At 40.8% G+C, this 21,996-nt stretch overlaps 1 protein-coding gene across 3 annotated transcripts in view; it reads left to right on the forward strand.

Moving 5' to 3' along the window:
• LOC138705746 (gastrula zinc finger protein XlCGF57.1-like) overlaps positions 1 to 21,996 on the forward strand; it is a 120,007-nt gene that overhangs the window by 59,658 nt on the left and 38,353 nt on the right. For 2 of the 3 annotated variants that reach the window (XM_069834340.1, XM_069834341.1), the window contains 3 exons: positions 14,575 to 14,712; positions 16,515 to 16,652; positions 17,940 to 18,022. In XM_069834340.1, the coding sequence (XP_069690441.1) occupies positions 14,575 to 14,712; positions 16,515 to 16,652; positions 17,940 to 18,022 (359 nt within the window). Of the gene's footprint in view, positions 1 to 14,574; positions 14,713 to 16,514; positions 16,653 to 17,925; positions 18,023 to 21,996 lie in introns of all 3 variants that reach the window. The other variant, XM_069834342.1, reaches the window with a different exon arrangement.

The following is a 21,996-nucleotide window of genomic DNA, read 5'->3' on the forward strand; positions in this document are numbered from 1 at the left end:
AGTTATTATGTTTTTGTTATATTAAGAAATTTAGATAAGGGCGCAAAGAGCCATAGTAGCTGACGCGCCCTTCTTAAACCCTACTACTACTACAGAATAGTTTCTTAGTGGTTGTCCATTCCACTTTTTTATTCTCATTCCCATTTCTATTTCTCGCATGTTAGTAGGTACTTCACATGTAGTATATGTTTTACTTTAATACATGTATAACCATGAAAATATTTGGATACGTCTTACAAAAGTCTTGCTGAAGACCATTATGGTAACATTCTGCCGCATCTGTAGTTTGTACATTTCGAAATTGTTGTGCTTCAGTCCAGAATTCAGGCGGGGGGATAGGAGGTTGGTGTGTCAATGTAGTTTTCCAGAATATAATAATATTCAAAACATTCGCTGGGCATCTGACATTAACTCTGCAAAAAATCTGTTAATTCTGATGCTGGTAAATAAGAAAGAACTAAGTATTAAAATTTTTAACCACTCTCGGATTTCACATGTTTTGTTTCGAAGCAGCTGGTTTGATATACTGTTTGCTTCCTTTAATTTTCCAGAGCAAAAACTGTCCTAAGTGAAATTTGCACTTTATAATCTTAACACTGGGAACATTTTTTTGGCAGCATTATGTGACACTATTTCATAATATAACGAGAGCTTTGAAATGATTAACTGCTAAGTACTTACCTGAGTGAAAATAGCGCTGAAGTGAAAACCGTTCAATTTATAAGAGATTTTTTTTGCGGACATGCAGTTGATTGTATATGCAAGCATAGAAGTCCTAAACTAACCAACACCAGTGCTTTGATGGAGGCCATACTACTCCATACATCGTATGGATCCTACAATTTTTTTTAATTGTATGGAGAAAAGAAAATTTTGTCTGTATGGAGCCATACTGCATACGGGTGCCTAAGTTTTGTACGTGGAGATGTGTACACATCTTGCATCATCTCTTGCTGTTCCTAATGTACCGGTATTTTGTTTGATGTTCATAAACAAAAATTATCCACGTCTGCAGCACTGGAATCCAGAATTATATAAAATAACACTGGCCAACAAAAATTTTTTTTTTTAATGTTTCTTGCAATTCATGAGTCAATTCTTACTAATTTTGGGTTGAGAAAAACGAGTATGACAATGAAAAATGTTTCTTAGCTCTAGTTTCTGTGATACATAATAGGTGGAAGTATTTCAGTTTAACGGATTAAGAGAAAACATACATTTTAATTACATATGCCAACAACATTGAAAGTGCATTTAATTTTTTTTTAAATGGCAGTTACATTCTATGAGTTCTAAAGGTATGGAAGAATACCTGGCAGATGGTTGGGTCTGAAGAGAATCATGTGTGGCTTCATGAGATCGTCGTCTTTTAGCTTGCCTCTTGTAAGCGAGTTCCGGAGCATCCCTACGCAAAGTCGCAGCAATCCGCAAGCATTGTTTCATTCCAGCGGCCCTGATATCTTTGCTCTATAACAGAAATATCGTGATGGAACCTTCCTCCATGTTCATCATTGAATGCTCCACAACTAGGAGGAATAAGTCTAGGTGGGAGTGGACAAAATTTATTTTAAGGAACATTTTGCATCCGAGTTGATGGTATTTTTGCAGGAGCGCTGTCACCAACTGAGTGTAGTTATCATCTCTTTTGTTGCCTAAAAATCCATGAATAACTCCCTTGAAGGCTTCTCAAACTTCATTTCCTTTCCCCACAAAACTTGGTCAAATGCAGGATCCTTTACAAGTTCTCGAATTTGTTGCCCGACAAAAATACCTTCCTTGACTTTGGCATCACTTAATTTCGGAAATTTCTCTCTTACGTACTTAAAGGCCTGTCCTTCTTGGTTCATACCTATGACAAAATATTTTATCGAACCCAGCTTAATATGCAGGGGTGGAAGAAGAACATGTTTTGGTTCCACGAGAGGCTTGGCAACAATATTTTTCTCGCTAGTGTTATGATTTCTTGCAGGCCGGTCTGCCTGAATATAATGTGATTTCCTATCCCTGCTGACCCACATACATAAAAAGCAGCAATATTTTGTGTACCCCAGTTGCATTCCTAAGAGTACAGCAATGAGTTTTAGATCACCAGAGATTTTCCACTTATGTTCATGATATTCGATTGAGTCGAAGAGGGCTCTCATATTTGCATAAATCTCCTTCATGTGAACTCCATGACGAACAGGAATAGAAGGAAGATAGTTGCCATTGTGAAGTAACACAGCTTTCAAACTAAGCTTGGAGGAGTCTATGAATAGCCTCCATTCAATTGGATCATGGTTCAAATTCAAACATTTCATCAAGCCATTAATGTCGCAGCAAACAAGATTGTTTTTCTTCTAAAAAAAAAAAAGGGAAGCAGATCCCTGTGACGTTGTCTGTACTGTGAGACCCTGACATCATGTTCGAGAAGATTCCATTGCTGTAGTCTAGACCCTAGAATTTCTGCCTTCTCCTTTGACAGGTAAAGGTCTCTAATGAGATCATTCAATTTCGCTTGACTCAGTCTGTGCTGTTTATCATCTTTTTTCCTCAAAATCAGGGTCCTGGGATGTGGAAGGCTTGTTGGGTTCTTCTCCTTGTTCCACACTGTCTTCATTTTCTACTTCAAACACAAATTTTCGTGGCATTTTTACAAATTTTACGCTTTAGAAACACTTCCAAACCAGAAATTCTGCATTAATTACAGCAGAAACAATACGAAATTCACAGTGACAGCAACAATATCTATGTTTCTAACTTACAAACAGCTCAAGAACATTTGTGTTTTATTTCATAGGTGTGCCAACTCCCAAAACAAAATTTCCCCCAAATTTCCCCCAAACCGAAAATGTTGACTCTAAAAATGAAATATCACTTTAGCTACAAAGCAAGAGCTAATATGTCATTTTCATTGTGATTTTTGAATTCAGCAGGTGGAAATACATAAGAATTCGCTATTTTTGAGCAAGAAACATTTTCATTGTTGACCAGTGTAATGGTTGAAAAGCAAGAAGGGATGCAAATATACAGTAGCGTGCAAATTAATCCGAACAACGTAATTACTTATGCAAAAACACTCAAACGGGATAACAAAAGATCCAAGACATACCTCAGTAATTTATGTGGCCTCCCTTGATCCTAATAACAGCTTTGAGACGATTTGGCATGGATTCCACTAATTTCCCACAAATATTCTTCATTTCTTCATCGCGAAACCATAGACCAATGAGGGCAGAAATCATCTTCTCCTTTTTAGAACAATCCATTTTTTGCGTTCTTCTTTTGCAAATTGACCACAAGTTCTCAATGGGGTTGATGTCGGTTAAGTTGCCTGGCCAGGGGAGTACCTAAGTATACTTCTTGTTGAAGAATTCTGTAGTTTTTCGAGACGTATGGCATGGTGCCAGGTCTTGTTGGAACACACCTCTGCCATCCGGAAATGATTTTTGCAGCTGGGGTACGATTCTGGTTTCCAATAAGTGAATATATTTGTCAGAATTCATCATTCCCTTGATATGTATTAATGCTCCAAGCCCTTCATGTGTAAAACAACCCAAAAAAACATTACTTTAGGGGGGTATTTTGGTGCTTGTTGGAGATAAGCTGCTGTTACTTTTTCGGATCCTTTCCGTACATAAGAAACACGGTGGCCGTGGACCTCGGAATGAGACTCATCGGAAAAAAGTACATTCTTCCAGTCATTCACTCTCCAGTGTTGATGTAATTTTGCCCACATTAAGCGTTTTTTGCACATAACAGGGGTTAGCAGTTGCTTCTTAATAGGCTTACGAGCCCTTCGTCCTGCTTCCAAAAGCCTACACCGCACTGTTGTGACGTGAATATTCGCCCCAGTGGTAGCCATTAACTCGCGGGTTAAGTCGACAGCAGTTAGTCTAGGATTTAATTTACTTTTCTGATAATTAAACGATCATCTGCAGGTGAAGTCTTCCTTTTCCGGTCACAGTTTCCTTTTTTCTGGTGTGTGATGGATCCAGTCTCCCTGTATCGTTATATGATCGAATTAACAGTAGCCAAACCGATGTGTCATTCTGCAGCAATTTGCCTCTGTGTCATAGAAGAATGCTCTGCTAAAGTTATAATTTTAGTCCGTTTTCGTGGAGTTGTATCCATTTGTGAAGACGACAGAATGTACACAGGATTGCAGTATTAAGTCTACAACACAACTTAAATGCTTATAAGTACAAAACGACAGGGAAAATGTTACATATTATAAAAAAAATAATAACGACAGACCTTGAACAATGGAATTACACGTACTACAGATGTCAATTAAAGCGGTATGAGCAGCTGTGAGGCCAACAATGACAGAAAATGTAAAAATATGTCGTGTTCGGATTAATTTTCTCGCTACTGTACACTCCAAGATTCATCGAGACAAGTGTGCATCTACGGTGGTGCTACATGATGTATTCTATAAATCAAACTTGTACAATTAAAATGTAAAGCAAAACGATTTCTGTATTTCTTCTTTAATATTAAGAAAATCATTAAATGACAATCGGAGAGATTGAGAGAGGAGAGTAAAATATATTTCAAGGAAGGAAACAGGTGGTGGGGTGTATGGCCAAGAAAAAAATTACAATGACAGCACTGACCAAACCTAACCTGTTACAGACTCTTGTATGCAAGGTGAATAAGCAGAGTATGAAGGGAACTACCTCAGCGCTAGTTTAACCCTTATAGATGAATTATATAAAGAACTTAAAGTGTCAGTATTGTCTCAAAGGTCTCTGTATAACAAACTATTCATTCAGAAATGTCCATCTGCGATTATGTTAACTGCAGAAGAAGGAAGAAATATTGTCGTAATATGAAGTTACTCAGCTTTCCAATTAAAGACAAAGAAGGCTACAAAAATTATTTTTTAATTCAGCCTTATAAATTGAAAGATTTTCATTTCAGAAATCACCGTTACTACCTCAGCACTAGTTTCAATAATTTAAGGACCAGTATAAAGGAAATTTGATTAAAGTGATAAAGAAATTCGTAAGGAAGGCGGTCAGGAGGGATTGAGGTTGCCTACTACTAGTCATTACAAACAACTGTTATAGGCTATTTCATTTGACTAACGATGATTTGTAGAGAGCAAAATAACTACAGTAGGTAAAGAATCTAAATCAATACGTTTAAGAGAATGGATATAAAAGTGCCTAGAAAAATAACAGTATTAGGCCTACCGTATATTGCAATTAACTCTGCATCGGCAGAGAAACCGCACAGGGTATCGCAAATCTGCTGAAAATTAGAAAATTGTGTAAAAATGCATTCAGAGCGAATTTTGCAGAATGATAATGTCTCGCCTACGTTATGTACATAATTCAATACCGGTATCGTTCGTCTGATATGAAACGAATACTGGTACTAGATCAATTTGATAACCGAAGACGATGTTCAGTAGTTATTTAACAACATACAGAGAAAATAAAAACACAAACGTATATTGTAGTAATAGTTCAGATGAAAAGAAAATGATTAGTATGACGCTTATTCGTAAAAAAAAAAACACTCGTAGGAAAGGAACGCATAAAAATAAGAGGAAAAAACTTAGAAATCGCCAGGTCATACAAATACCTTGGTATCACCTTGCAAACGACAGAAAATCATACAGGATACACGTAAAGGAAAACGTCTCAGCTGCATTCAGGGCAACATACACGATAAAAGACCTGCGAAACCTATCGTTAACCTCAGCAATGAGATTATTCCACACACTAGTGAGCCCCGTTATAACATATAGGATAGAGATCATATGGGACGACCTAACAATAGCAGATCTACAGTCGCGCTCAAACCTCCTGACGTTTGCAAGTGTGTCTGCTTAACGGCGATAGCCAATAGCGGCAGTACTGGATTGCAACATATATGGGCTACGCAGACCCTCCGCATAGTCGCCGCTTAGAAATCTCAAAATCAAATAACAAGTGCGCTGGAAAAATTGGTATGTAGTTGGGACCCTGCATGTATATATGATGAATGTTTAATGCTTTCTGAATACATAGAAACAAAAATCATATTTCTACCCCCAGTGTCCAATTTTATGGGTTAATACGGTAAAACCCCGATAAGACGCTGTTCAAGGGACCGCGTGTAAACCTCGTATTAATCGGGACCGCGTATTAGACGGGTATATTAATTTTGACCAATATACAGTATCTATTAGCATTTTTCTTTATTGAAATACATGAGTCATGAGAGGTAATACAGTATTACTCCATTATGTAATTACTGTACTGTACGTCAAAGATATTTATGATATGTACTGTAATCAATTCTTTCGAAAAAAGTAATTTATAGTTATTTGCCGTGTGCGTGTTTCCAAGTCCTCATGTTTATCACACTTCACTTCCCTGCGCTTACATACTTCCGACGTCGCAGCTGCAGAGATTAAGTCGCGATTTTTTATTATTGTCCTTAATGTGGATGATAGGATTTCTAATGAATCAGAGAGTTGTTTCTGATTAAGAGTAGGCCTACTGTTTTCATCATAATTTCGTAAGATTTCCAATTTTTCCGTCACAGTAGCCTCTGTCTCATTCCTTTTGTGCTGACTTCCAGCAATGAAGTAATGGACGATGTTTATACAGCTGCGATGCGATAAGGAATGTTTATCATATGTAAGAATTTTGAGAACCATAAACTTACAGCTTCAAACAAAGGGTCCCTTCAGAATATAAACAGAGTTATCTGTTTGTAATAGGAGAGAAGAGAGACTACTAAATTGAAATGTCAGTTCGATTTCTGATGGTGTTGTGTGCAGTTGGCTCTGTTTAAAGTACGGTATATGAAAGTGTAATGTAATATCTTTTTCGTGTGTTGGCAATTTGGCATTCTCAAAACAATTAATATGTCTCTTAGTGAGCCCAGTACAAGTGGGAATGGTGTATCGAGTGAATATGGCAGTAAAATTCGGAAAATGGTGTTTGGTGTTTATAATTTCTTTAGGAAATACTATTCTAAAGAAATGCGTAAAAATCTTAACTTTTCAAAATGTCAAGCACTAACTGCCGAGGCGTGTTCTTTAAGTGTCCCTACAGGAGCTTTGTCAGATACAGCCTAAACGGAGCGGAGCGCTCCACTATAACTCGTTGCGTGCTTCGGTGCTTCCACAGACATAAGCTAGTTCACGCTCCGACTGGACGTCTCTAGCACCACAACCGGTTTCGGAGCTTACAACTCTGACACTACTGCTCTACAGTGTCCCGTGAATGCAGGGAAGTTAAAAGAGCGCAAACACAGGGCGCCGATAAATTGTTCCATTCTCCTAGAAAGCATATAAATGTTCCTAAAAGAGTTACAAATCTAGACAACTTCCAAAAAGACGTTGTGCGACGTACAATTTTTTACTTTCACGATAACGGAAAATTTCCGACAGCTGACAAACTAACCGTAGGCCTACTGCTTAGAAAAAAATAATACTCAGGTTCAGTTTCTTCCTCTAAAAGATTATTGAATCGGTTGGGATTCCGCTACAGGAACACCAATGATAAGGGAAAATATCTAATGGAACGGAATGATATTGTTGCCGCAAGACTGAAGTTTCTGCGCAAAATGTACATGATCAGATCATCAGGTGACTCTCGACCCACATTTTACTTTGATGAAACGTGAGTCAACAAAAATTATTCTCTGAAATATGTTTGGCAAGACTCAAATAGTAATGGAGGTCTCAAAGTGCCTTTAGGAAAGGGAGGTAGACTTATTGTTTGCCATGTAGGATCAGCTGAAACAGATTTCGTTCCAGGTAGTAAATGGGTATTCAGATCAAAGAGAACCGGTGATTATCACGAAGAAATGACGGCACAATCATTTCGGGATTGGTTCTTAAACAGATTTCTAAATCATCTATAGGAAGGGAGTATAATTATAATGGACAGTGCTCCATTCCATTCCGTTAGCATTAATAGAACACCAAATACATCCTCTAAAAAATATGAAATCAGTGAATGAGGTGTTAGTGTTTCTCCCTCAGAAATTAAGACAGAACTTTTGGAAAAAGTGTTGCCTTTAAAGCTGTGAAAATGTATGAACTTTATCAGCTGGCCAATGAAATGGGGCATGAAATGATAACACTCCCACCTTATCATTGCCAGTATAATGCAATAGAACTAATTTGGAGCCAGGTGAAAAGGGAGGTCGCTAGAGTTAGTTAGTGGGGTTTAAAAAGGGCGCGTCAGCATCTATGGCTATTTGCGCCCTTATCTAATATTCTTTACAGAACAGAGACTATACAATAATCAGAATGCTTAAAGCACTAAAAAAGTCACGATTAAAACGAGGTATACAAATGCAGTTTCAACAGGGTGATGCATAAAACATTATAAAAATCTGACCTTAACTAGTATTTAAAAAGAGACAAAATAACAATACAAATGCTACCATAAATAAGTTATCTGGCGTATTTCTAAAATACTCGGATGTAAAATGTCCGAGTGTCAAGTTTGTTAAAAAACTTATATACTAAATAACAAGTGTAACCTCCGGATGTAAAGGGTCCGGGGGATAATTAAAACGGGTCAGAAACTAAATTACCCTGTCAAGTCCAGTACTCGATAAAAATCTCAGGACTGCATTTGTACAATTAAAATAATTTCTAAGAGCGTCACGAAGAGTCGGCCGAATTCCATATTGCCGACGGACACGGTCATATTTTCTACAATGTAATAAAAAATGTTCCACCGTAAGTGGAACATGGCATAGATCACACTCCGGCTGAAGCTTGCCACGTAGCAGATGGCCATGTGTCAGATAACAGTGGCCAATCCTCAACCGGGTGAGTAAAACTTCTTCGTGTCGTGACGCTCTTGTGGACGAATCCCAAACTCGAACAGTATTCTTTATTCTTCGTAATTTGTTTTCCTCTTGCGCTGACCATTCTCCTTCCCATTGCCACCATATTCTACATTTCAAATAGTTTTGTAAGTCTTGCCACCTCTCGCGCCAATATACCAGAGTGCCATTCGTGGCACCATCTTAGGCTGCAGCATCTGCGGCCTCATTCCCACGAATTCCGACATGGCCAGGAATCCACACTACTCCAATCTCGCAATCAGAGCTTAGGAGTGTGTGGGACAGCTGCTGAGTTCTTAACACAAGGGGATCCTCTGAATAGGGAGACTGCAAAGACTGAATGGCACTTAAAGAGTCGGAGCAGATTAGATATCTGCCCCGAGGTTCTCGAATTAAAAACAATAAAACTCTTTAAAAAGCATATAATTCTGCAGTAAAAACACTGGTATATTCGCTCAGTTTATATTTAAATAACTGTCCATTTGCAACGAAGGAGGAACCGACACAATCATTTACTCGGGATCCGTCAGTATAAACTAAAGAATAATTTGGATATCGGGATAAAAGTTCACTAAAACGAAGTCTATAAACAAAAGCTGGTGTAAAATTCTTAAAAGTTTGGCTCAGGCTTACATCAAACATGGGACGTCGCATAATCCACGATGGAGTGGTGGTGTATTCTAGTGTGCGAACGGATGGTAGATCGACGTCGAGCTCAGAGAGCAGTTCACGGAATCGCACACCTGCTGGACGAGGTCTCCGTGGATTTTCACTGTATCGGCCGTAAAGAGACGAATGATGGAAAGAGTCGAAAGAATTGTGCTCAGGCTGCGAGCGGAGTTTAACCGCATATGAGCACAACAGGACATTACGTCGTCGATACAGTGATGGTTCCTCCGCTTCACAATACAGGCTCGCTATCCGACTCGTTCGGAAGGCACCTGTAGCGAGTCGTATCCCATGATGATGGATAGTGTCTAAGAAACGTAGCTTAGATTTATTTGCTGAGCCATAGATAAAACAGCCATTATCCAGCATTGAACGGATAAGAGAACGATATAGACGTAAAAGCACTATGCGGTCTGCACCCCAGCGAACCCCTGACAAAAGGCGTAAAATGTTTATTGATTTTTCACATCGCCTTCTCAAATCACGGATATGCGCCTCCCACGTTAATTTATAATCAAAGATAAGGCCCAAAAACCTCGCAGTGTCTGCATATTGCAACTCCACTCCATTAAGACGCAGTTCAGGATGTGGATGGAGTCCACGTTGGTTGTAGAAGTGGAAACACTGCGTCTTTTGAGTGGAGAATTTAAAGCCATTGCGAAGAGACCACTCCGATAGCACATTGATGACCAGTTGCAACTGTCGACCGATAGATGGGAGGTATCGGGAACTGTAATATAGACTGAAGTCATCAACGTACAAGAGAGAAGATACTCGGTTACCTACACAGTGGGCAATGCCATTGATCGCAATGCAGAAAAGAAGAACACTTAATACAGACCCCTGCGGAACGCCATTTTCTTGGAGATGTTCGTTAGAAAGTGTGGTGCCTACTCGAACTCGGAAATACCGCTCTGCCATGAACTTCGCAATAAACGTTGGCAGACTGCCACGAAGTCCCCAGTCATGCAGAGTTTGCAGAATTCCATAACGCCACGTGGTATCGTAAGCCTTTTCTAGATCAAAGAAGACCGCCACAAGATGTTCCTTCTTGAGGAAAGCATCTCTAATGGCGGTCTCCAGCCGAAAAAGATGGTGTGCGGCGGATCTGCGCTTGCGAAAACCACATTGGATGTTAGATAATCGGTTTCCCGATTCGAGTACCCACATCAGGCGTTTGCTTATCATCTTTTCCATAACCTTACACACACAGCTGGTGAGACAGATTGATCTGTAATTGCCAGGTAAATCAGGGTCCTTTCCCGGTTTTTGGACTGGAATTACAAAGGCAGCACGCCAAGGAGATGGAAATACATCCTCAGTCCAGATTCTATTGTACATAGAAGAAAGGATTTTCCAGCTGGTGGAAGTTGATGAAGCATGCGGTTATGGATGTTATCAGGGCCAGGGGAGGTGTCAGGGGATGTGTCTAGTGCCGCCTCCAGCTCCTCGGATGTGAACGGTGCATTGTAGTCTTCAGTGTTGTCAGATTGAAAATTTAGTTTTCGTTTTTCTGCAGTATCTTTGATTTTCAGAAATTCCGGGTCATAATTATTTGAGCTGCTTATTTGTGAAAATGTGGTAGCAAATATTTCAGCAATGTCTATTGGACTGGTGGTCGTTGCTCCATTGTATAGAAGGCCCGGAATTACAGAACTACGTTTCCCCATTATTCGACGGACTTTGTCCCATATGGTGTTAGCTAGGACGTTGTGTTTCAATGAACTGACGTAATTTGTCCAGGACGTCTTCTTAGCATAGCACACAATGCGACGAGCTTTGGCTCGAAGACGTTTAAACTGGACAAAATATTCTTGGGTCGGATGGCGCTCAAATTGGCGTAAAGCACGTTTGCGGTCACGGATTGCATCTCTGCAGGCATCCGTCCACCAGGGGACAGAGAAGCGTTTTGGCCTGCACGACGACCGGGGGATAGATAATTCCGCTGACTTTATAACCACATTTGAGAAATGGTCAACTACGGAGTCCACATTTTCATGTCCGTTATCATCGAATGATATGGACTCCGAAAATCCGACCCAGTCCGCCTTTTTAAGAGCCCAGTTTGGAGATCGAGATTCCGCCGGACGTAAAGCGGACATACGCATTCGAATGGGATAGTGGTCACTACCATGTAGGTCGTGAATCACAGGCCATTCGAAATGCGTGGACAAAACTGGGCTACAAATGGAGATATCTATCATGGAGTATGTACCGTAAGCTAAGGAGAGATGTGTTGCTTCCCCTGAATTCAGGGTAACAAGATTTAGACGGGTACATACCTCTGCTATTTTTTTTCCTCTGTCATCATCGGAATTTGAGCCCCATGAGTGGTGGGATGCATTAAAGTCCCCCACTACCAGATATGGAGCAGGTACCTGCGAGAAAATGTCTTCAATGTCATGCACTGTGAAAGGTGTGTCTGGGGGTATATATACAGATACTATTGAGAACTGGATGGAAGGTAGAGTGACTCGAGCGGCTATGCATTGATGTGGGCTGTTGATGTTGGTAACAGAGGAGAAGATACTTTGGCGGAATAGGAGAGCACAACCTCCGTTGGCACGAATACCGGCAAGGTGTTCGTACCGGTGAACGTAGTATCCCGAGATACTTAGGGAGTTTTCGGGCCGAAGGTGTGTCTCCTGGAGACATAAAGTAGCAGGGTTTTCATGATACATCAATTGCTGTAGTTCTGTATATCTGCTGCGTACACCGTTCACATTCCACTGTACAATATCAGTCATCAAGAGGAGCTATATCATGTTGGTGGCTTAACAGGGGAACTTCTCTTCTTTTCCTTTCTATGGGAAGATGCTTTTGCCTGCGACTGCTTTGTCTTCGACTCCGGCGACTCACTTGCATTTCGTCGCAGTCCTGATCGCGATCTTGATCGAGGACGTGATCGAGAACGTGATCTCGACCTGCCACCCGAACTAGGAGTGCGACGTTCTGGTGTTCTACTAATCCTACAATCCTTCTCTGCTGTCATAGCAATAAATTTCTTAGGGACGTAAGGCCTGATGTCAAGTCCACAAGTGTCGTCTGACACAGCAGTCTGAGTAGCGGCGTCTACATATGTCTGGGTTGCGATCTCAATTCGCTTCCCAGGTATGTTTGTAATAGGTGGCGTTTGTGTGGTGGCATCGATTCCCTCTGTTGCTCTCTGCAGTACAGACGCATAGGACTTTTCAGTTGCCTTCTTTTCTTTATCTAAAATACGCTTACGTGCCTCAAAGAAGCTAATATTTTCCCGGACTCGAAGCTCTTGAATCGTCTTTTCCAGCATATACTTTGGGCAGTTTTTAGAATTTGAAGCATGGTCCCCAGAACAATTCACAGAGTGCTCGGCGCCAGTACATGGGGAATCCCCATGGTCTGCACCTCCGCACTTTGCACAGATGATATTGTTTGTGCAACGTTTTTGCGTGTGTCCGAACCGTTGGCACCTAAAGCACCGCATTGGGTTCGGCACATACGCACGCACAGGGACACGCTCGTACCCAACAAACATATATTCTGGCAAGAGAGACGTTTCAAAGGTCAGAAACACTGTGCTGAGGGGTTCAGTCCGTCCGTCCCGCTTCCGTATTAAACGGTAAGCCTTGGACACGGACTGTTCCGCCAGCTCTAATTGGATCTCTTCATCTGATAGACCATCTAGAGAATCTGTATGCACAACTCCTCACGTGGTGTTAAGCGAGGAGTGTCGTTCCAAAATTCTAATATTGTGCACACAAAATATATTAGTTCCTTTTCGTGAGCATCATGATGTGCATTCAACAAACACAGACAAATTTGCTCCTTGTAGTATATTGTGATAATTATTTTTAGTGAGGTATTCGTATAATGAAAATTAAAAACAATTAGATATCGTACGTCAAATGATGACAGATTGTATATTGAACGCAAACAACATTATGTTAGTCATGTACCAAAATGTCATCTAAGTGTGTTGAAAAATTTGGGTAAAACAGGTTTCTGTATGCTACAATTTAGCGACACACCAAAGACTTATTGTAACATAAACTCACATTTAACAATGAGAAAGAAATTCGCAGATGGCATAACATAAATTTACAGTCTAGTATACACAGTCGCGAAGCTCAATACGTAGTAAATATGCAAGCATTAGATAGTTGCTCACCACTAGGATCGCTAATATCGCCTCATTACAGGCAATGCAAAATAGTACCGTCACAGTGTATTGTTTCTAGCACCCTCAAAACTCAAGCTTCGTGACTGTATATAGTAGACTGTGATGAAATATTTTCACAGTCGTATTACTCTATGTACTTTTCAGCTACTCTGCCATCTAGTGTTGGTTATGGCAAGTTCATTTCTCGACAGTGGCGGCGCATAGCGTCCGTTATTTTCCACATGTTTCCAAAATTAGTACAGGCTTGAGCCATCTGATACTTTTATGATCTAGGGTTATAGTTGCTTAAACTCATCAGAATGCTGGTGGACTGCGGTATCATATAGTGGTTAACAAATTCTGTTCTCTAACTGGAAGAAAACGTTGTGATGGCTTGCTACTAGTTTCATCAGCAAGGAGATGTTGCTGCTCAAAACATGGCACTCTTTTATTTGTTACCTTGGTCATAGCTTTGAGTTACAGATTAAATAGCCTCCATTCTAACTTGTCTCGCTGTAGTATTATAATGAGAGATGTAAGAAGTCGTAGATAATTGCTGCTGAAATCAAAATTTAAGACAACTCTTCTATTTTCTGCCACTGTTTACTCTCAGAAGAAACATTTAATAAAATAATTAAATTAATTTAAAACACGTTCCACATGTACCGGTATAGGTTTTTTTAACAAACTTAACAGTCTTTCTGAATTGAAATATATTTTTTTGTGGAAATATAGAAGGAAGTAAGCATGTACTTGAACAAAACAATATCATCTTGTAACTATTCTTTTACATGCTGCATTGTGAGGAATTTTGTACAACTTATGTCAATAGTGACTGGACTGCGTACACTTGCTCCCGTTATCATCGGGATTTAATAATAGAGTGGAGAGACATTAAAAATAGTCGCCGGTTTTGCTTGAAGAACTGTTTACATATGGAATATTTCATAATAATTATTATGCTTTCTGTATTGCAGGAAGGAAATAGATTAGATCTTCTAATGACTGGAATAAAAACGGAATGTATGGACCACAACTATGATGTAAAAACTGAGATGACATTTGATAAATCTCTTGTGTCAAGTAACTTTCCCGTCTTGAAAAGTGAAGTTGAGGTGAGTGCAGTACGTATATGAATTGAGTTGGTTGGTAGTTTTCCTTCTCTTCTGTATTGGCTAGATTCAAGTGAGAAGGGGATACGATTTTTCCTCATGCTGTCAATTTCTTCATCCTTTATCTTTCTTGAATCTTATCCACCCCAATTTTGTCATAGAAACTGCAATGGTTAACGTTCACTAAATCATCTACATTCTGATGATTTCATGCCCGCTGATAATTTTTATCATGTCTGCTTTTAATTTAATTGAAAATCCATTATGAAATAGTGGTCGCTCTCACTTCATCCCAAGGTAGGTGGCTAAACGTTTAGTTTGTACGAGTTTATAAAATACATTTAATTGTGTTTATTTTAATTTTTGTTTCTGAAGTAGTTCATTAGCAAAACTCCACATTTTTGAAGAGTATTTCTTGTCACCAAACTATGTGCTAAGTCACAAATTACAAAGAATACTTCATAATTCCTTTTCCATCTTCCTCTATTCTGCAGTAGCATCCTCACACTGACAGTTACTTGGGAACGAAGAATTACTCATGTCTTCATGTCCAACTGCTTCGGTAAATCAAATGATAGAATTGGCAATAATAAAACTAGACGAGGCTTTTCATACAAATTACATCACTACTGACTCAGGAGTTTGTATACGTGGATACATTGACATCAGGATTTGATAATAGACTGAAGAGACATTAGAAACAGGCACGATATTTCGTGAACAACAAGATATTATATTATATTGTAAATTTTATTAGTAACAACAAAGTAATTTATTCGCCACAACAATAATTCCTTTCTACAATTCGCCTTAAACGCTCTCGTCAACAATTGGATTTTCACTTAACACAGTATTCGTTATAGCACTCCACCGACGACAATGACAATTTACTTGGACTAGTACGAACAACAATGAACTGTTAATCCTAACTAATATTTACAAAGCACTATTTACAAATCAGAACTATCAGTTCTCAGTTCACAGTTCTTCTAGCTCAGTCACTCGAGTTCACAGTATCTCGAACCACAGACCTCCAGAGACAGTTCACTGTACTCGAACTCAGGTCCCTCCAACTGCGGTCCACTGCACTCGAACTCAGGCCTTCGGATGCTGACGCAGATGCGGACGCACACTCGAGTCGAACTCCGGTACACAAGACTGGCTTGCTTGCTCTGGCTTTCTCACTGACTGGCTGACTAATCAACTGAAAACTGCTGTCGTTCCTTCGCGTCCTTAATTTATAACCACAGCGACGTAGCCTCGAAAGTTCCACGCGTCTCTAGAGATGGCACTCCAGAAAAATCCAGAGCCCTCTCCTCTCTACCAGCACCAGATGCGCGAGCACTCTCTCTCCACTCTCTCGCCGCGTTGGCCCTTTCCCCTCTCCGCCGCGCGCCATCCCAAAGTGCTCCGCGCGATCTTCTCTCTTGCGGGACGCTGGTCGTGAGTTCGAATCTCACGTCGCTGTCACAATATTATGTTCTTTGTTGTTGTTGTTGAGTCAACTGTCCGAAGACAGTTGTGGACCCCACAAGTGACACCAACAAGACATCACTCATGAGGCAACTACGTCAGGAGATAATGGGGTAGGGTGGCCAGTCCCTTTCCCCCTCCATTGCATACATTGCTGACTAGATACATACCACACTAATCAGACTTCAGATGTATATAAACAATTGTTCTTCCTCGGACACATATCGGTAAATGAGATGTAATGCCTGATAAAGATGTACATATCAGCCAGAACCTTTATCAGAGGTGTATATATTATATTATGTATAATTATTTTGTACTTTGTGTTGCAGGAAGAAAATGTATTAGATCCGCACATGACTGAAATAAAGTCGGAATGTATGGACCACAGCTATGATGTTAAATCAGAGATGACATTTGATGAATCTCCTGTGCCAATTGACTTTCCCATCGTGAAGAATAAAGATGAGGTAAGCGCAATAATTTATGAAGTGTATTGGTCTGTTCTTCTAGCTGTGTTATGTACTCACTGCTACATTCAGGTGACCAATCGATATGATTGTTGTTCTCGTTTTGTCCTTTTCTTCGTCGTGTAGTCCTTCATGAATTTTCTTTACCCAGTTTTTCTGGTAGAGACTGCAATGCTGAACTTTCGCCAAATCATATCCATTTTGAATTTTTTAATCATCGCTGATAGTTTTTACCAAGTCACTCCTAATTTAGTTTACAGTCCAGTGTAGAGCAGGGGTCAATCTTAATTCCTCCAGTGGTACGTGAGTAAACTTGTAGTTTGTGCCTGGTATAGAAAATACAGTTAATTAGGTTCCTTTTAATTTTTCATTTTAAATTCCTTTAATAGCTAACGTCCACACGATTGATGTTTATTCCTTAGGACCACTTGTTGGAAAATATGCATGAATATCACAATTAACAATGACTACTTCTGAGCCTCTTTGCCATCCTTCTCTCTGTAGTAGCAACCTCACATTGAGAGTTCCATAGGGAGGACCATTTAATTGTGTCGAGTCCAAATTCCTCCAATAACGGACTGTATTGGGAACAGTAATATCAATCATTATTTTCCCTAGATTTTCCAATTATTTTAGAGTTTAACTACCTTCGTTCGTTCAGTTTAGTTGAATACTTGCTATAAATCCGGAAATAAAGTGCGTTCGTAGCTCGGCCGTACTGGAATAAGACTAGAAGCTTAGGTCAGGTCACCAGTCCACAGCCCATAGAAAGGCTTATGGCAGCTTTGTATTGTACTCACTTCTAAAATTATCTGGTTGTTAGTTTTATATTAGAATGACATTTAATAGGCTACATGTCAAGCAGTGTATTCTACGGAACAGTCTGGCCGAACTACGAACGCACTGTATCTTAAATATTTCCAAACTATCGTAGCAAAATTTCTTATTACGAATTTTACCGTAACAGTTTGCTCAGTTGTGAACATAGTGTTCCTTAATCCTACTCCTCTGGGACCTACTCACAATATGACCATAGTATCATTCTTATGTACTCTTCCAATTTATTATCGTTTATATATTTCTCACTTAGACCGGAATATTTATTACAAAATGTCATAATATTTGGTTTTGTCTATTTTAATTTTACTAACATTCTACAGAAAAAATGTTTAAATTCTTTACTGGGTTAAGCAAAATATAAAATTAATTCTGCAGCATTTAATCTACTATCCATTGATCCGTCAACAATTATTGTCTTATAGCTCCTTTGTAGATAATATTTTACAGGACGACGCACATGTGTCAGACAAAGTGCAGGACGAGGTCAAACTGGGATTAACGGCAGAAGAGGATGAAGTCTTAAATGAGGGGTGAGTTTCACTGCTTTATTTAAATAACAATGACGAAGAATAGAAATAGTTGTTCAAATGAACGACTCACTATCATTAATTGGTATGTCTACCTATAAATCTGTCTCAATATTTCTTTTTGTGTTTGGATATCTATATGTTTGTGGCTGTCTGTCTCTCTTTTTTTTTCTGTCCATCCATTCATCCGCCGGTCGAGGTGGGATCCGCCAAGTTGGTGACTGGGGGATGCAATGGTGGCTCTCGTGCTTTTCGTTTCCGACATTAATCGCCTTATCACCACACAGCTCTTTTCATTCTCTCATCTTTTTCATCGCTATATTTCTCCTCGCCGGCCACCATTGCATGCGGAATGCCCACCACAACATCACAGCTATTTTCACCTCTTCATCCCCGCTGTTCGTTTTGCCACGTCCGCCACAATGACGGGATTTGTTAAGAATGCCTTGCTAGATTACATTCCTCTTCCTCTTCTAGTTTTCATATATATTATTAGGTTAAATATCTTAGGCTTATAACTCCCGTCTCACCAGCGGAGACTTTCCTATCTCCGTGGTCCTGTCCCACGTTATCGAGCGCGAATTCCAACTTGTGTGGCCCTACAGGGCGCCCAGCAACGAAGCAATAGTGGACCTTTCATACTGCCCGTATATGCAAGTTTAGGTGCCGAGCTCAAACCAGAGATCAAGTACACTCACGTAGAGCCCGGGGCGATTTAGACGTCCCGGTGAACGTATCTGCTCGCCGGGGCGAATATATCGCCCCGACGTTTTACCGCTGACTTATGGGTGTCGCAGTGTAATCAACCACAAGTCCCCTGAAGCTGCTTGCGGTCTCGGATTGCTCCGGGTTTGGGAGGTGGGTCGGAGATAGCCGAGTGGTTCAGCGGTTGTGATCAGCGGAGAGTGGGGAGCCACGGGCGGTTATTCCCGTGGTAGGGGCATAAGACTCCAACACGCCTCAGGTGTAAAACTTGCCATTAGTTGTGTAATGTCCAGTTTGAAGGTTAACTTGCGTCAAGTGGGTTGCTTGCGATTGGGCTGTGGGGGGGGGGGTCCTCACAGCCGGCACAGACCGAGAAGAATTTTTAGGTGTCTTCTTCTTCCGCCCCCCCCCGGTGGCAGGCTGGCGCCGACGGTTCCGTAGGGGGGAGCTCGATATGTCACCGCGCTCCTCTTCACCTACCCCTAAAAAAAATCCAGACATGAAGAAGCAAAAAAAAAAAAAAAAGGCTACACTGACTGGTGGTCACACGACGAACAACGCTATGGAACTGGTTCCCGAGAATATGAAAATATATATGCCGCCTCCGAGATATCTATGTATTACTTTAACAGGCACCGAAAAAACAATGAAACACATTAGCCCTTTTTACGTGAGTCGTGCGCTCGATAGACTCGTTGGAAATGTCAAGAATGCCACTCGACTCCCCAACGGTAGCTTCCTCGTCGAGACTTTGTCTCCGAAAAAAAGTGAGACGCTCTTGAAGGCTGAGTTGCTGGGTTCTTATTGTATAGAGGTTGAACGGCACTCCTCGCTGAACACCACGCGCGGAGTGGTTCATACGAATGCTCTGGATGGCATGAATGATGAGGAGATACAACTCGAGCTTGCAAACAAGCCCGTGTCCAAGACCTACCGGCTGTTGCTTAAGCGGGACGGACGGATTTATCCATTGAGCACGGTATTCTTGACTTTTGAAAAATCTCTCCTACCTGAGTACATATATATCGGCTATGAGCTACGATGTCGCACTCCTCGTTCGAGAGAGAAATCGAGAAAACGATCTCGATCCCGAGCTAGACCAAAGTCACGATCAGGAGTGCGACGAACTGCAAGTGAGTCGCCCCATTCTGTAACTAAGCAATCTCAGGCAGAGTCGAAGGCTCCAAATCACAGGAAAGATACGAAGAGGAAATCACGTGTAAAGCCACTTTGATTATTTAGCTCCATATAATGATTGATATTGTACAGTGGAATGTGAACGGTATTCGCAGTAGATATACAGAACTACTACACTTAATATATTATGAGAACCCTGCTATTTTATGTCTACAAGAGACACACCTCCGGCATGAACACTCCCTGAATAAATCAGGATACAATGTTCACCGTTACGATCATCTTGCTGGTATTCGGGGCCAATGGTGGTTGTGCCAACCTACTCCGCCAAAGCATCTCTTTCCCTGTTATCAACATTAACAATGCTCATCAATACATCGGCGCTACAATAACATTACCTACCATATATTTTTCAATAGTCTGTCTCTACAGAAATTCCTTTTACAGTGAAAGAAATTGAACATATCCCGTCGCAGGTTCCTGCTACATATTTGCTAGTGGGGAATATCAATGCATCCCACCACTCTTGGGGATCAAATTCCGATGATGACAGAGGAAATAAAATAGCAGAGGTATGTACCCGTCTAAATCTCATTACTTTGAACTCAGGAGAAGCAACGCACCTTTCCTTGGCTTACGGTACATAGTCCATGTTTGATATCTCCATCTGTAGCCCAGTTATGTCCACGCATTCCTACTGGTCTGTGATTCACGACCTACATTGCAGTGACCACCACCCCATCCGAATGCGTATGTCCGCTTTACATCTTGCGGAATCTCGCTCTCCAAACAGGGTTATTAAAAAGGCGGACTGGGTCGGATTTTCGGAATCCATATAATTCGATGATAACGGACATGAAAGTATGGACTCCGTATTAGTCCATTTCTCAAATGTTGTTATAAAATCAGCGGAATTATCTATCCCCTGGTAGTCCTGCATGTCAAAACGCTTCTCTTTCCCCTGGTGGACGGATGACTGCAGAGATGCAATCTGTGTCCGCATCGTGCTTTACGCCAATTTGAGCGCCAACCGACCCAAGAATATTGTCTCAGCTAACACCATATGGGACAAAGTCCGTCGAATAATGGGGAAACGTAGTTCCGTAATTCCGGGCCTTCTAATCAACGGAGTAATGACCACCAGTCCAATAGAAAATGCTGAAATAATTGCTACCACATTTTCACAAATAAGCAGCTGAAATAATTATGACTGGGAATTTCTGAAAATCAAACATACTGCAGAAAAGCGAAACCTAAATTTTCTATCTGACAACACTGGAAACTACCATGCACCGTTCACAACAGAGGAGCTGGAGGTGGCACTACACACATCCCCTGACCCCTCCCCTGGTACTGATAACATCCATAATCGCATGCTTCGTCATCTTCCACCAGGTGGAATACCCTTTCTTCTGTCTATATACAATATAACCTGGACTGAATGTGTATTTCCATCTGCTTGGCGTTCCGCCATTGTAATTCCAGTCCAGAAACCGGGAAAGGACCCTTCTTTACCTGGCAATCACAGGCCAATCTGTGTCCCCAGCTGTGTATGCAAGTTTATGGAAAAGATGATAAGCAAACGCATGATGTGGGTACTCGAATCGGGAAACCGATTATATAATATCCAATGTAGTTTTCGTAAGCAAATATCCGCCGCAGACCATCTTGTTCGGCTAGTGACCGCCATTAGAGATGCTTTCCTCAAGAAGGAATACCTTGTGGCGGTCTTCTTTGATTTACAAAAGGCTTACGATACCACATGGCGTAATGGAATTCAGCAAACCCTGCATGATTGGGGACATCGCGGGACTCTGCCAACGTTTATTCCGAAGTTCATGGCAGAGCGGTTTTTCCGAGGTCGTGTAGGACCCACACTTTCTAAAGAATATATCCAAGAAAATGGCGTTCCGCAGGGGTCTGGATTAAGCGTTTTTCTTTTCTGCATTTTGATCAATGGCATTGCTCACTGTGTGGGTGTTCGAGTATCTCCTCTCTTGTACGTTGATGACTTCAGTCTATATTATATTTCCCGATTCCTCCCATCTATCGGTCGACATTTCCAACTGGTTATCAACGTGCTGTCGGAGTGGTCTTTTCGCAATGGTTTTAAATTATCCCCTCAAAAGACTCAG

This window comes from Periplaneta americana, chromosome 9 (genome assembly GCF_040183065.1).
Source record: "Periplaneta americana isolate PAMFEO1 chromosome 9, P.americana_PAMFEO1_priV1, whole genome shotgun sequence".
In the NCBI taxonomy this organism is placed as follows: Eukaryota; Metazoa; Arthropoda; class Insecta; order Blattodea; family Blattidae; genus Periplaneta; species Periplaneta americana.